Source organism: Diceros bicornis, chromosome 5 (assembly GCF_020826845.1).
Source record: "Diceros bicornis minor isolate mBicDic1 chromosome 5, mDicBic1.mat.cur, whole genome shotgun sequence".
In the NCBI taxonomy this organism is placed as follows: domain Eukaryota; kingdom Metazoa; phylum Chordata; class Mammalia; order Perissodactyla; family Rhinocerotidae; genus Diceros; species Diceros bicornis.
This window is the reverse complement of record NC_080744.1, coordinates 42,023,720-42,040,778: the sequence shown is the minus strand read 5'-3', so window position 1 is coordinate 42,040,778 and position 17,059 is coordinate 42,023,720. Positions and strand designations below refer to the sequence as shown.

The following is a 17,059-nucleotide window of genomic DNA, read 5'->3' as shown; positions in this document are numbered from 1 at the left end:
TCTCAATATCAGTATTTTGTTTTCTTGTCTAAGTCGCCTTTAAAATGTGCATACTCTTCAACCCAGCTATTTTCATTCTAAAACATAACTTTAGGAAATAATAAGTCAGGAGTACAAAAATGTAGGCACAAGGATAATCATTGCAACTTTATTATAAGCCCCAAACCCTATAGACTATCCAAATACCCCAATATTGTGATTTGCTTTATAAGTGATAGTACATCTTCACAACAGGATATGGTGATTAAAAATGATGACACGTAGGGGCCGGCCTGGTGGCATAGCGGTTAAGTGCGCGCGCTCCACTGCGGCAGGCAGCCCAGGGTTCGGATCCCGGGCGCACACCGATGCACTGCTTGTCAAGCTATGCTGTGGTGGTGCCCCATATACAGTGGAGAAAGATGGGCACGGATGTTAGCCCAGGGCCAGTTTCCCTCAGCAAAAAGAGGAGGATTGGCAGATGTTAGCACAGGGCTGATCTTCCTCACAAAAAGAAAAAACGATGATGATGTATAATTATTGACATAGAAAGGAATTTAACAGTTTATTAAATGAAAATCATTTAAGTGAAAACAAATGCAAAAACAGTATGGAGAGGACAGATGACCTGGTTTCTTCAACATAATAATGGTATTTACACAAAAATGGAGGGGGACTATAATAGATTAAAAGAGACTTAAGAGACATATCAGTCACGTGCAATGTGTTTGCATCCTGATTCAAGCAAACCAAGTGGAAAGTCACATTTTTTTAAGATAATTAGGGAAGGTTGGACTTGGATTGATGGGGTGTTAAATGATATGAAGGAATTATTGTTAATTTTGTTAATGGGAATTGTGATTGTTAAAAAAAAAAGTCCTTATTGGTTATGGGTGAAAATGGAAAAAAGGCAGGTCAAGTACATATCTCTTTCCGATCATAAATACATGTATATGTTTTATGTGCATAGAAATGCACAGGGGAAAGCTGGAAGTGCCCCAACGTATTAGCATCCTTAGAGAACAGAGTATGGCTGCTTTTCTCTTTTTACTTATCTGCCTTTATTTCCTTAACAATGGACAAACTTGTGTGATAAGGCAAAGTACAGTCACTGCTATCTCCTGGTGACAAGAGCACTGCAAACAGCTGATTCAAGGAAACTCTTGGGATTCCTGCCAGGGAGGAGGAGCTGAGGCAGGCCTGTGAGAGAGGCCTCTGGGACCCAGGAGGCCCAAGCAGCCAGTAGTTGGTGTTCCAGTACACATAGAGCCTGTGAGGTCAGGGCAGCCTAGAACTGGTCCCAAGGGAGCTGTGCCCCCACCGTGCCTCAGTGGTGTTGGACCCAGGCAGGCCCACCTTCTTCCCATAGCTCCCCCCTGGCTATGGATGGACTGCTGGGCTCCCCCACCCCCAGCCAGGCCGTGCCTCTGCCTCTAGTTCCACGGGGAGCACAGAAAGGCCAATCAGTGACCACTAGCAGGGAAGTCAGTGATGGGGCCAGACCTCCCCGGGCCCAGCTCTGGCCTGTGCAAACCCTCTTAGGACCACACCTGGGAGCCTGAGGCCAAGGACCAGAACAAGGTGATGCCCAAGATGCAGGTGTTTCCACAGGCAGCCCCCCTCCCTTCCTCTCACCTCCCTCCCTCTGGCGACCCCTTCACACACACACACACACACACACACGCAGGACTGGAACTGAAACACAAGAAGGCCCCTCACACCTCAAGCCTGAGGGACACCCCAAAGGGGTCCTCACTCCCCAGGGCCTTGGGGTGATGGGAACCCTGTATGATATCAGTGCTGGAAAAGACCTTAAGATTGTCTAGTCCAACCCTTCCATTAACAAGAGAGGAAACCAAGGCTCAGATCAGGGAAGTGACTTGGCAAATCACACATTGAGTTAGTGGTGGGCCCAGGATTAGAGAGAACCCAGGACTCCTGGCATCAAACCCTTTACAACATGCTGCCTCTCATAGGCCTGATGGGTCCAAGACCCAGAGGACAGAGGCTTCTCCCCTGCCCACCACCCTCAAGAAGCTCCCACTGAAGCTAAGAGCCCTGAGCAATCTCAGCAGGAACACCATCCGCACATCCTGTGCCACTTCCAGGTGCCCAGGGAAGGAGCTCAGGGTCTGACTCAGCCAGGGCTCTAAGAGGAGAGGGAAGTCGTGCGTGAGGGGTGGGTGCCGTAGGAGCACTGCCACATGGCTTCAACACGGCAGCCTCTGCGCCAGAGAACACTTGCTCTGTCCTGAAGGCACTTCCTGCGGGTGGTAAGCTCCTAGCCAAGCCGCTTCATTGCTGCCCCTTCTCCATTCTGCTCCTCCCTAAGCCCTCGAGGACCTCGGTGTGCAGAGACGGACGGGGATGGTGGAGACTCGCCTGCCACCCAGGGATGTAGGCCCTCTCATTTGGCTTCTGTCCTCCAAGTCTAGGCTGAGATCATGTGCAGAGGACAGTTCTGGGAAACCAATGAATCCTACCTCCCCAGCTCCTAACCTCTGGCCCAAACAAATTCCCCACAGGCCCCCTTTCTGTCCCAAAGGGAGCAAAATAGGAGCTAGGAAGGCAGGACTGTGCTACATAGACGTGAGACGGGTGGCCTGAGAACCAGGGCTTGGGAGGCCAGAAGTGACTTCACATCAGCTTCCACTGTAGCCAAAGGTGGACGGCAAGAGGGAGGTGCTGGAGCTGTGTCCCCTTTCTCCTTTGGGGTCCGTGGGGCAGCCTCCCCCTTCCACCCTGTGGTCTGCCTGCAGGGTCCTCTGCCCAGCTCTCCACCCTTACACCCCACCCCAGTGCTGGGAGTGCCGGCTGGGTGGGGTCCTCCATGTTGACTGAAAGCGAGCCAGGTGCCGGGCACCGGTGACAGAGCACACAGAGGCCAGCAGGGCCACCCAAGGTTGGGGAGCTCGTGGGGAATTCATATTCTTGGTTCCGGGACTGATTCACTGAGTCAATCAATATTTATTGAGTGCTTAGTGGAGGTGGCAGGAGCAATGAATTCCTGGGCTTCCTGCAGCCCCTTCCAAATAGTGGGGGGAACATTTCAATAAGGATGCGGAGGCAAGGGAGCCCCAGCGCCAGCTCAGTGATACTGACTCGGGGCCTCTCACCACCTGGAGGACTCAGAGCAGCCAGCACTTGGTGGCCCACCCACACCACCTCCTCTCCCCCGCCACCCTTTCTGCCGCTATTTGGGAAGCTGTGAAACATCACAGTAGCTTGAGAGCTGTAGGGGGATTTGGAAATGGGAAGTATTCCCTCAACTGCTATGTTCTATCAGCCCATTCACTCTCCATAATTGCCCACATGGTGGGCATCATGAAGCCCATTTAATAGACCAGGAAACAGAGGCTCCAAGACATTGACTTAAAAGACCCAACCCAATCACAGTTGTGATATAAGTGACCCGTCTTTGTTTTTGGTTGCCCTCCCTTTCCAGAGTTCCCTCTGCAGCTCCTAAGTCCCTCTCAGGTTCAGTGGCCTCCTCCCTCCATCAAACCACAATCAGAGGAAAAGCCACTGCTCGTGAATTTAAAGTAGTGAATCCACCTCCCTCAGGGGCATTTCTGGTGGAAGCTTTCCATCCAGAAAGGGAAGGCTGTCTCATTCCACATTCAAGGAACTTTGGGCACCAATGAGCTGGAAGGCAAGTTTCGAGAGAAGGCAGCTGGCAAGTCTGTCCCTAGAGCTAAACAGGACTCAGAGGAGGAAATAGAGCAGAGCTCCACTGGGCTCTGAGCCACACAGTCCAAGTCGGCTGTGTGGCTGCTGAGTGTGTGCATGTGTTGTGTGTGGATCCCATTCTCCTCCAGAGATAACATGAGACAAGAAAAGCAGCGTGTGACCTTGAGCAAGTTATTCTTGATTTCTTTATTTCCTCAGCTGTAAAACAATCATATGTATTTGGCTTGTTGAGAGGACTAGAAATCATTCATGTAAATTTCCAACAGTCAATGAAATTATATTTGATGCAGAGAATGTGTCACTTTCAAAAATCCTGGATCCTCCTTTTGTGAAATGATTAACCTAAGTCCATTCCTGCCCAAACAGGCACAAATCACAGCAGCAGTCAGACACTACAAGCAGAATTTATTACCCAAAGCAGCTGGAGGAATTCTAGGCACTGGTCACGGCCTTCCCGAATCACAACTCACACTCCACCCCGACCTGAAGTGAGGGATTAAAGGCTGCAGCCCAAGTTATATCACAGCTACTACATTCTCATTCTTGATTAACAATCTCAAAGTCACAGATAGGCATAATGTGATTTGGATCCAAATCTTACACAGGAAAACCCCACAATTAAAATAAGACAAGTTTGGAGATATCATTCAAATAGACAGAAAGATACCAAGAGCTTTAACTGGCTGTGAGAAAGGGAAAGGTTTTCTGTTTATAATTAAATGGAGTTGTCTAATAATCATCAGTGAGTTTGAGCCTAGGAGGAGATGCTAGTCCTGTGGGGTGGGGAAGACAGGGGCACTGACCAAACCCTCTTGGGCTAGTCAGAGGAACAATTTAAGGTCTCCCATGAGACTCCCCATGACTGCACTTAGGTAGGTGCCTCCTGGCTACCTAGTGCCAAAGGAGCCTGCAGTGGCTGCCCCTGAACCTGCAGAAGGGTGGGGGTGGGGAGAGTTGGGAAGGCAGTTCTTTACCTTGCAAGGTGACACAGAATTCTCAGGAGTGGAAGAGGCAGTCTTCAAGCAGCGCTGAGAAGTTCCCTGACTATTTCTATATTTGGGGAATGCAACTGAATCCCTCACATGGGATTTCAGTTTTGTTTGATTGGTTTTAAAATTATCCTAGATCAGGGAAAGTCAGTCTCTTATTCTCCTTTTGTCATCAAACCAAATAACATTTATGTCTAGAAACACTGCTTTAAACTAAAACTGCTGACAATCCCTCATTCCAGACCCTCAGCTGCAGATTTTCATGAAAATCAGCTTCTGCGCCAGTTAAGTCTTGATCAAGTTGTCTCTTCATAACGCGCACCCCATCTCCCATCTGGCCACAATCATGGTGGAACCAGGAACCCATTGGACAGATTTCTTTCCCTGCTCGACTCAAGCACTCCAGGAAGAAGAGGAGTTCCCAGCAACTGCCTGCCAAGCTCTGCTCCATTTGCTGAACTTTGCTCAGCATGAACAGGTCATTCTGGCTACAAGTTCCCCAAATCTATCGCTGTTTTTAAGGCACACCAACTCCTCTGGGTAAGGCTCTCTGCTTATAATGAATTCTTTTAGTTATTCTTACTATTCAAAAGAAACTTGTGCATCAAAGCCCACCCCTGCCAGCCATTCAGCCCCAAGATGCTGAGAGGGTGGGGATGAGGGCAGAGCCCAATTAACATTAGGGATTCTGGTCGTCGGGGTCGCACTTAAGCATGACTTTCAACCCCAATCCCTTTCTGGATGTTTCAAAGGCCTCCAGAGCTTTCTCCAGAGGAAACCTATGGGTGACTAAGGACTTTACATTCACAGACTTGGATGCAAGCATTGAAATCGCCATCGGCCACCTGTAAAAGATCACAGGCATTACATTCAACCTTCAGGAGGTAAGAGCCAGGTCCCCAAAAGCACCAAGCACAAGATCATCTCGGCCACATTTATTTATAGCACTATGGTTCTGCAAGACCAAGTCTACAGAAAAACAATGGTGGAAATGATCTTATGACTTGTGATTTGGGAGTACAGAGCCTGTTCCCAAACACCCCCCACGCCTCTGCAATGTCTATCATGAAGCCTAGAATTCCTTTGGTATAAAGGCATAGGGCATATGGAGGCCACTGTGAAAGGGCAGATAAGCCTCAGGGAGGCAGCCCGGAACAATCCAATCACACCTCTTAGCAGCTAGGCTTGGCGGAGTTTACTTGAAAACCAGCACTCCACTGAGGGAATGGTTACAGACTCTAAAGATAGGAGAGTAAGGGACACTGGTAGGGAAGGGGGTCCTGGACAGAGTTTCCCAGCAGCGGAGAGGGTGGAGCCACAGAACATGGGGTGGGGTGAATTAACACCCTCTCACTTCCCAGGGTGGACCCTGGGGCTCTAGAGCGGAAACTAAGGGACTTGAGTTCTTGCTGTTGTCCTCCCTTCTCTCTTTCCCTTTAAAGGGGGAAAATGGAGATCTGGCCACTTAAAGAAATGGAAAAGAGAGGGCCTGGGCGATGAGTGGCAGATACCCAAGAAGAGCATGCTTCAAAATCCCCCTCCCTCCCTCTATCCTTTCCTCCCTCCCTCTATCCCTCTGTCCTTCCCTCTGCCATCTCTGCCCTCCCGTTCTTTAACCAGGAGTGAATGTTCTCTCTTTGGATCCCTATCATACACATCGCATAGCTGTCAGCGTGTCGAAGGAGTGCCCCTCATGAATAAATAGGCAGAGACTCTTGGTCCCAGAGGCTATGTGGGGCCTGCCCTGGTCTTGCTGGCCGCTGGCCACCGTGGCTTACCCACAATATACTCACGTGTTGCAGTATCGAAACACACCCTTGATATCCACCTCCCTGGTGGCCGCATGCACTAGGGGCACAGTGGTCATCTCAGAGCCCAGCCCCACAAGCACCAGGGTCCCACCAGAACAAGTGGCCTGAGGAGGAGGTAAGAACAAGAAAACCCAGAAGATGAGAAATGCAGACTTCCCACTCCCAATAACACTGCCATCACCCAAATGTCTTCTGATTGCATCAAGTGAGTATCCAAAAATTCCAGAGAACATGATTCTTTCCATACTGCTGAACTCTTCAACATGTCAACCAAACTCAACAGAGCAGAAGAGTAAAATTATGTTCTTTAAAGATCCTGAAATAATACACTTTACCAGTGGAGGACCAGGCACAGTGGGAGCATCTTTCACTGTCCACAACATCCCAGGAAATGGCCGAGGTTCTCCAGACCCTGGTGAGAATCTCCTCTACACACAAGGTCAGTCTGCAACAGCCCCTGAGCATCTTTCAGAGCTTTACTAATTCAGTACCAGATGTTGGCGTCAGCCACTGCCTCATCTCAGCACCTGTTCTTCCTCCAGAGTGCCCACCCCACAAGACAGAACTTTTGTCAACTCTCTAAGGAACCACCCTTTTGGTGAGAAAACTATACAAATGGAGAGGGCTATTGGAATTCTGTGGTTTAAAAATTGCCTTAAACATGTAGGCTGGCATTTGAGACATTCATCCCAATAGTATCAGTCATAATGGATTTTGTCTTCCCTGAACATCCTTCTGCCATTCCCTCCTTGGAGTGGGCCAGAGAGTGAAATTTCTCCTGACAGTCTCCACATAACTCCACATGAGCGTTGTGCCTGCCCCAGAGATTTTTGGGGACCACTGTGCTCAATGTTACGAGAGAAGGAAAAATGGACAATTCACTCATGCTAAGTTTTCATTATAGTCAGCAGCAAAGCCCTTCTTGGGACCATTCTAAGTGCTAAACAGTGGGGCTACAAAAGGCACACATCACAGCCCCTGTCTCTGAGGGGAAGGATACACCATGGAGAGAGGCCTGCAGTGTGGGGGTGACTCCTGGCCTTTGCACTCACGAGCTATGGGACCCTGGACAGTGTCCTCAGCCAGGTTCCTCACGTGTAAGAACAGGCCAATGCCTCCCCAGCAGGGCTGTTGGGGTAACGATCACTGCGCTCAGCACTGGGATGGACTCAACGATTGGCGCGTTTTCTGTTTTTATTGAAGTGTGGAGTCACTTACAAACCACCTGTGACATGTAACCACTGTCGGTAAGGGGGAGGGTATCTCACAACTGTCCCCACTGGGAAAATGGGGGAGAGGGATCAAAGCTGTGAGTGAGCCACAGGATACTCTTGGCTGAGAACTTTTCCAGGAAACCTCTTTCCCCATCAGCATTTCCTCTCCTCTTGGTGAGGAGGTGGAGGAACACCACCAAACTGGCCATCCCAAGCTGCCAGCAGGCCAGTAGCTTACTGACCACCGGCAAAGGAATGCTCGATCTACCTGACAATTGTTCTGTGGGTGTGACTTCTGCACCAAGAAGGTGACATCAATTCTACACTAAGCATTTGCTATGTCTCCTCATGAACATTATCTAGTCATGACCTGGCAGGAAAGTGACTCTCAGGTACGCCTCTGCCTAACCTGCCTGTTGGTGGGGTGGCCTGCAGCATTCTGCAGCACCTGTCATAGAGGATGGCTCTACTGCCCACTCATGAGAAGCACTGGCTTCAGGCCTGGTGAGGCCCTTGGGTCACATTTACCTCCATGTCCACCTCAGGTAACTGGCAACCGGGCCTCACCATCAACAGCTGGAGATGCCAACTGTTCTCAGATGCTCTCCCAGCAGGGCACAAGAGGAAGGAAAGCCTTGCATTGTGAACCCATGTCTTTTACTGCCTCTCTGTGGAACGGGGGACACTGACCTGCCAACAACTTGAAGACAGTAGACACATCTCACTTGCTGTCATAGCCCTCAAGGTGTCCGGCACAAAGCCAGGCACACAGCAGGTAGCCAAGACATGCCCTGGGTCGACTGATCACATGCAGATCCGTCGCCCTCTGAGTTTTTATTTCTCTTTGCCCCTTCCCACACGGCGACCGCTGTCTCTGACAATAGAGCAGAAGGCAAGCCGACTCCAGCTGGAACTCAGGACAGGCCGAAGGTGCCAGCTGCTCCTCGTCCTCCCATTGCTTCCTTGGCCTCCGCTGCCATGGGCGTCTTGGTAGGAGGAGGGCTAGGCAGCTTTGCCAGGGTGCCAGGCCTTAGGGCTGTACCTCTAAGCTCAAGGGGTTAGGTTTCCCCAGAATGTCTTGCACGGTGCAAAGTGCCCTTGTGGGTGACCAAGCTATGACTCAGAAGGAAGGAGGAAGCCCGTGCTACTGCAGGAAGCAGTCTGGGAGGCATGGCAGGAGTGCCCAGTGGTGGCAGCTGCCACGGCTCTCCCCAGCCCAGCCCTTCCCACCTTAGTCTGGGTGCCCACTGGCTCCTTGTCAACTCCTGCACTTCCTCTCCTAAGCAGCGGCCAGAGTAGGGTAAGCTCAGGCATTGGAGCCGTGTGCTCAAGGCAAGTCACCAGGCCTCTCACGGTAAAATGTGGACAATGAGAACTAATTTTCAGGGCTATTGTGCAGATTAGGCATCACGTTTATAAAGCACCCAGTAGAAGACCCAGCACAAGGTAGGGCTCAGAACCTAGAAGGTATTCTTTCTCCTCTCTTTTCCTCATCCTTTGATCTGTCAATGCCACACCTGCCACCCCGCCAACTTCCTATCAATTACTGGTGGGTCGCTGAGGGGTGAATCAGGTATTGGCAGCTTATCTGTTCCTAGTTCTGGGAGAAGACAGTGGGAGCCAACTCTGACCCTGAAAAATCACCTCACCTCTGTGACTAACTTAACGTCTGGCATTTTGTATCAATGACACAGACTGCAGTTTTCCTCAATAAAACAAGGTAGGGATTTCCCACCCCCAGCTAAGGCATCATTCCCTGTTCCTCCTGTTGATCCTTGTACCAAAAGCACTCTTTTAAAATATGATCATGCCAGCAACGCCATCCTAAGGTGTGGGTCACTTAACATCTTTCAAGGACCAAGTGTATCTCTTACTTTGTTTAAACCTCACACTGATTCAATGAGGATGTTAAGCAAGTGTCACTATCTCCAAAAGAGAGATAAGAAAACAGAGACACCAAGAGATTACCTAATTTGCTTAGGGGTCATATAGCAGTCAGTGGAGAAGCTTGATCCTACCCTGCACCGACGCCCCGAAGCTTCCCACCAGCTTCAGCTACCCTCATCCCACTCACGTAGATGCCCGCCTGGATGGCGGTCTCCGCCCCTGTGCACTCGATGGTGACTTCTGGCTTGCACCCCAGTAGACCTTCCACTTTACTGGCGATTTCCTGAGGACTCTCCTTGGAGATCTGGAGGATGAAATCAGCCCCGACTTCTTTAGCTTTAGACAACCGAGAGGCAGACAGATCTAAAGTTGAACAGAAGTTTCTTTCAAACTGAGAAACTGAATGGCTGCTCAGAGAAAAAATAAAAATGGAGGTGCATGTTCTGATGGCAATGAAGCTCTTGTGTAGTGGGTGGTCTCGCTGAGCCTAACACACGTACTCTCTATACCTTCACACATTCCCATTCACACCACATACACTGTCTCTCTCTCTTACAATCGCTCTCTCTCTCAGATAACTTCTCCTCAAACATCCACACCCTTCCACATCTCCACACAGCCCAATCACACCACACAGCGTTACAGAGCTACACACACACACAATCTCTCAGATACCTTCTCCTCACACAAAACACACACACACACCCCCTTCTACATCCCCACCCCTCATACATCCATACACACCCCACACACCACACAACTCTACACACTGACCCCCACACATAATCTCACAGATAACCACTCCTCACACATACGCACACACTCAGATACCTTATACACACACATACATACACACACACTCTCATACCGATGCCTTCTCCACATACACACACAGCCTTCTACACCCCACATGCTTCCATACACACCACACAGCTCCACACACACATACCCAAACAGGCCATCACAGATAACCTCCCCTCAAACATACACACTCATGTCTCTCACCCATACCACACATATCTCACATCCCACTAACTCCACATCACAAACACACAAACACACCCTCTTTGCCTCCTGGGCTTGGTCAATAGACCAAGGACTGAGCCACCTCTTAGGACCAAGTGGGCAGTATGTGCACTAGCGCCTAAGGTCCACATATAAAGAGCCAGGTCCTCTTTTCCACAGCAGCCACTCTCTCTCAGCAGCTTCACAGAAGAGTCTCCTCCTGAGGCCTGACTTGGTCATTCCTGGGTGGGCTTTTCAACCCTGGAACCCAGGAGAAAAGAGGAGGAGACGCTTTAGGAACATAGTACACCACGGGTCGGCCTGGTGGCGCAAGCGGTTAAGTGCGGGCGCTCTGCTGCGGCGGCCTGGGGTTCGCCGGTTCGGATCCTAGGCGCGCACCGATGCACTGCTTGGCAAGCCATGCTGTGGCGGCGTCCCATATCAAGTAGAGGAAGATGGGCATGGATGTTAGCCCAGGGCCAGTCTTCCTCAGCAAAAAAAGGAGGAGGATTGCCAGATGTTAGCACAAGGCTGATCTCTTCACAAAAAAAAAAAAAAAAGAAACATAGTACCCCAGGAAGGGAATAGGTCTCATGCCCCTGCCCCAAACTGTAGGTCCAGCTGTTTCCCCCTCAAGGAGATTTAAAAAGAAGAAAACTCTTACCAGTCACCACCACTTGAGCTGCACCCATTGCCTTGGCCACGAGCAAACTGACCAGTCCTATTGGCCCTAAATAAAGCAGGAAATGGGGGATATTTGTGAAATATTAAACATCAACTCTCCCCCTTGTCCAGGCCATGGACAGAAACTATAACTTTTGTGTACCTCTAGCATCTATCCCAGTGCCTGACACAGAGTGAGACCTTAACAACTGTTTGTTGAAGCCATGAGGAATTGTCCTCTGCATGAAATCTGCTCCTAGTGCTGGGTTCTATTTGATTCTCTCATACCTCAGAGCCAGAAATTTTCCACTTACTCTTAGGCACTGCTTGGTGATAACGTCAAAGAACCAGAGGGCTCAAGGAAACATTTATTTGTTCAGAGAATAAGAAGTCTCAGAAAGTCTGAATATATTTTCCTGTTCTCTCTTAGATCCTACCTTCTTAGAACTCATCACACCTCCCCTGAGGAAGACATATCCTTTTTAGGTACCCTCTGAGGACCACCCTGGAGGGTGTCCTTAAGTGAGCTGGCTCCCTGGGTTGACCCAGCCGCTTGGGCAGCTCCACGATGTTCAGGTGCCTAAGAATCAGCCTGGAGACCACTTGTTTCCCCAGAGTGTCTGCATGCTAGATGATACGATGGTTTTAACACAAAAACCGGACCCACAAAATGAGGCTACGCACAATATCTTGGGGGATTTGCTTTTTGGTCACTCCCCGAAAATAATTCTGTGAGTTCCCTCAGGAAGTAAAACACTGGAAAATACCTGAAATTGGCAACAAAGGGGTGATTAGTTAAATAAACTACAGTGGGATACTACATAGCTATTAAAATTATGTCATAACTCTTTTATCTATTGACATGGGAAACTGTTTGCAATATACTGATTTTTTTTTTTAAGAAAGCGTAGGTAGGGGCCAGCCCCGTGGCTTAGTGGTTGAGTGTGTGCGCTCAGCTGCTGGCGGCCCGGGTTCGGACCCCAGGCGCGCTCCGACGCGCCGCTTCTCCTGCCATGCTGAGGCCGTGTCCCACATACAGCAACTAGAAGGATGTGCAACTACGACATACAACTATCTACTGGAGCTTTGGGGAAAAAAAGGAGGAGGATTGGCAATAGATGTTAGCTCAGAGCCGGTCTTCCTCAGCAAAAAGAGGAGGATTAGCATGGATGTTAGCTCAGGGCTGATCTTCCTCACAAAAAAAAATAAATAAATAAGAAAAAGTAGGTAACATGAAGCATATTCAGCATGATCTCATTTAAAAAAATGTTAGCAGTGGTTCTCTCAGGCTGATGGGTGACGGGGCTATGGGTGAATTTCTGTGCGTGTGCACATGTGGTATGTAGGACTTATCTTCTTTTTCTATGGCAACAATGTATTACTTATGCAGATTTTTAAAAAAAATCTGTCACCTGAATCCTACAGTCTGCTGGCTCATTGAGGCAAGTCTGTTCTATACCAATCACTCCTCTTAGGAAGCCCTGTGGTCACTTATGTGGCCCTGCCAAACAAAAGCAATCACAAAAGTGTATGAGGATTAACTTAAAATGGATTAAAGACTTGAACATAAGACCTGAAACCATAAAACTCCTAGAAGAAAAGACAGGCAGTAAGCTCCTTGAATCGGTCTTGATGATGATTTTTTGGTTTTGACCCCAAAAGCAAAGGCAAAGCAAAGAAAGATAAACAAGTAGGACTACATCAAACTAAAGAGCTTCTGCACAGCAAAGGAAACTATCAATAAAATGAAAAAGGCAACCTACCAAATGAGGGAAAATATTTGCAAATCATATATCCAATAAGGGGTTAATATCCAAAATATATAAAGAACTCATACAACTTAACAGCAAAAAAACCAAACGACTTGATTAAAAAATGGGTAGAGGATCTGAATAGATATTTTTCCAAAGAAGACATACAGATGGCCAGTAGGTACATAAAAAGGTGCTCAACATAATTAATCATCACGGAAATGCAAATCAAAACCACAATGAGATATCACCTCACACCTATTAGAATGGCTATTATCAAAAAGACAAGAAATAACAAGTGTTGGCAAGGATGTGGAGAAAAGGGAACGCTTGTGCACTGCTGGTGGGAATGTAAATTGGTGAAGCCACTATGGAAAACAATATGGAAATTCCTCAAAAATCTAAAAATAGAACTAACCATATGATCCAGCAATGCCACTTCTGGGTATTTATCCAAAGAAAAAACCACTAACTCGAAAAGATATATGCACCCCCATGTTCATTGAAGCATTATTCACAATAGCCAAGATTTGGAAACAACCTAAGTGCCCATCAACAAATGAATGGATAAAGAAGTTGTGGTATATATACATACAATGGAATACTACCAGCCATAAAAAAAGAAGACATCTTGCCATTTGTGACAACATGGATGGACCTTGAAGGCATTATGCTAAGTGAAATAAGTCAGAAGGAGAAAGCCAAATACTGTTTGATTTCACTCATATGTGGAAGATAAATGACAACAACAACAACAAACAAACACATAGACACAGAAAATAGATTGGTGGTTACCAGACGGGAAGGGGGGAGGGGGGAGGGCAAAAGGGGCAAAAGGGCACACGTGTTTGGTACCTGATGGCAATTAGACTTTGGGTGGTAAACACAACGTAGTCTTTACAGAAATCAAAACATGATGTACACCTTAAATTTATATAATGTTGTAAACCAATGTTACTTCAATAAAAAAATCCCTCTGATTATTAAAAAAAAAAAGATACAAACATCTAGCTAAAAAATAAATAATATCATGGGCATATAATGTACAGCACGGTGACTACAGTGACTACAGCTAATAATACTGTACTGTAGGGCCGGCCCCGTGGCTTAGCACTTAAGTGCACGCGCTCCGCTACTGGCGGCCTGGGTTCGGATCCTGGGCGCGCACCGACACACCACTTCTCCGGCCATACTGAGGCTGCGTTCCACATACAGCAACTAGAAGGATGTGCAACTATGACATACAACTATCTACTGGGGCTATGGGGGGAAAAAAAGAGGAGGATTGGCAATAGATGTTAGCTCAGAGCCGGTCTTCCTCAGCAAAAAGAGGAGGATTAGCATGGATGCTAGCTCAGGGCTGATCTTCCTCACCAAAAAAAAAAAAAAAAATACTGTATTGCATATTTGAAAGTTGCTAAGAGAGTAGATCTTAAAAGTTCTCACCACAAGGAAAAAAATTGTGTAACCATAACTAGACTTATTGCGGTGATCACTTCGCAATTTATACAAATGAATCATTATGTTGTACACCTGAAACTAATATAATGTTATAAGTCAATTATACCTCAATTAAAAAAAAAAAGTATATGAGGAACACCACATCACACCCACAAGGAGTGTGAGCATGCTGTCTGGTCACCAGCAATTAGAAGCCTAGAATGATTCAGTCTGAGGCTGCTAGGGTTTGTTTGGGTGGCTGGAAGCAGGCGAGGAGAGAAGGCAGCTAGCTGCAACCCCAATGCCGGCAGAGTGCTGACTCAGGGCGGGCTGGACTCCACTCCTTCCACTGGCCATGAGCAGGGCCCATCTCATTCCTGGATGGACCAGGAGACCACTTCTCTGGTATGATCTGAAAGTTCCAAAAGTTGCCCTTCCCTTTGCTACCAAAAATATTTCCCTAGTTTCCTGGCAAGGGTTGAAACATAATCCCAAATGCATTCTTTAAATGAACAGAAGGGTTACGTTGCCTAGGAAATAACATTACTATCATGTCTGCAGATATTAGTTTATTTACCAAACTGCTGGTCACTGAGGGAATAGGACACTGTAATTCTCCCCTATCCAGAAAGATTCTAGGACCAATTTCAGCCCCTGGAGGGGGAGTGAGATGGGCAGAGGGGTCCCTACATTCCCCTTTAATGAGCTCTTAACCAGGGTGTAGTCTGCTTCTTACCAGCTCCACACACAAAGACTTTGTTCCCCAGGGTGACTCCAGCTCGCCGGCAGGCATGGATTCCCACAGACAGTGGCTCAATCAGGGCCCCTTCCTCAAAGGTGACATTGTCAGGAAGCCTGAGGAGTCATTCAACACACTCAGTTAGTCCTTCTGGGTTAACAATAATAACAATAGCTAATATTTATTGAGCATTTACGTATGCGCCAGGCAATATGCTAAGCAATTTACATATATTCACTCATGTAAACCCTTGGAACAGTTCTATGGTAAGTACTATTATTCCCATTTTACAGAGGAGGAAATTGAAGCTTGGAGGATTAAATGACTTGCTCCAATGGTTCAAAGCCAGTGAGGGGCTCAAAGGGTTTCATTTGAAAGGCAGATATTCTGACTCTAGAGCCTATGTCACATGACCCCCTCTGAAAATGGTTTTCTTTGGTGAAATCACTTCAGTGAATGTGAATACATTATGTTTTCTTTAACTGCTATCCAAGATAAGGTAGGGCGTGGTCGTCACTAAAAAATGAAAAGTTCATTTAACAAGGGGTTAACATAACTACATTCCAGCACCATATCTCCTTCTCAAACTTATAGCCTTTCTGGTTTCACTTTAGCAAACAATCCTGACTACCAGCAGCTTTGCAAAACAGTGATTTAGAAGCTGGCATCACTGTGTTCATTGTCTCCTGTATTACATGCTCCAGAAGCACCACCTCTGAAGGCAGCAGCTGCCTGGCTGTCCCAGGACTGGTTAGGATGGGAAAAGGGCCTGTCTTCCACACAGCTGACTAAATGCTGTGTCACCTTCACCACTGGGTTCTTGGCTTTCACTTCCAAGTCTACTGGCATCTTGACCCTATTAACAATCCCACTGACAATGACAGCAAACATTTGCATAAGGCTTTACAGGTTAGAGAGCTTTCTCATCCATAATCTCATTTAAGCCTTATCATGACCTTGTCAGGCAGGAAGGGCAGGCCTATTTTTACCTTTATTCTACAGAAGAGGAAACTGAAGCTCGATGACATTAAGAGACTTGCCCAAGGTTACAAGGCTAGTGAGTGGACAAGCCACACTTGAACCCAGGTCTCCTCATTCCACATCGTCTGCCTGTCCCATATCAGCTGCTTCTTGGTACAAGCAGCTCTGGAGTTAATATCTAATTTCTGCTAGTTCCTCACTGTCCAGTATTTATTCAGTGCCCCCCAAACCTCCACGGGCAAGAACATGAAAACCCTGAAGTTCCAAAAAGAAATAAACGTAGCAGCTAAACCACGTGCTCATCTCCATGATCCTGCTGTCACTGCTCACAATCGTCCCAAGAATAAATAACAAGGCCTACAGTCGGCCTGGCTGCTGCCCACCACCCTTTTCTTCTCTTTTCTATTCTGCTTCTCCCACATCATTCCCCCACCCCAGTCCTTTCTCCCGCTCTGACTGCTGTCATCACTCCTTCTACTCACCCAACCTACCCCGTCAATGCTATATAAGGGGAAAAGTTTGAAATGAAATAATGAAGACTCCCAAACTCTCTCAAGGACCCCCAACCACACTCTCTCAGACACACCTGCACCTTCACATTTGGGCCTCCCCTCAAGCTTATATGGGCTCTAAGCTGAGGGTGGCCTTTGGTCAGGAACTGTGTGCTCCTCTCACCTTTGCTCTGACTTCCCCTTGGAATAAGAACACCAAGGAGAAATGGGATTGAGGACGGTGATGAGAGAGGATTGTTATCTGGGAGATTATTCTGACTAGGCAGAGGCTGCCTTGTCACATATGCAGCCGCAGCCAGCCGCATGGAGGCAGGAGCACCAGCACAGGGCAGAGTCATCGGGCCTGGCCCCTTCACCACTGACCTTGGGACCGTTACTGGTCCTTCTTCCCCAACCTT

The 17,059-nt window shown here is 47.8% G+C and overlaps 1 protein-coding gene across 1 annotated transcript in view; it reads right to left on the bottom strand.

Moving 5' to 3' along the window:
- Window positions 1-3,824: 3,824 nt before the first annotated feature.
- The window catches only part of SORD (sorbitol dehydrogenase), a 44,503-nt gene continuing 31,268 nt past the window's right edge, over window positions 3,825-17,059 (bottom strand). Inside the window, exons 5-9 of the mRNA XM_058541482.1 lie at window positions 15,166-15,284; window positions 11,240-11,305; window positions 9,758-9,933; window positions 6,452-6,573; window positions 3,825-5,503 (exon numbers count right to left, since the gene is read on the bottom strand). Of these exons, the coding sequence (XP_058397465.1) occupies window positions 5,338-5,503; window positions 6,452-6,573; window positions 9,758-9,933; window positions 11,240-11,305; window positions 15,166-15,284 (649 nt within the window). The 3' untranslated portion in view covers window positions 3,825-5,337. The remainder of the gene's footprint in view (window positions 5,504-6,451; window positions 6,574-9,757; window positions 9,934-11,239; window positions 11,306-15,165; window positions 15,285-17,059) is intronic.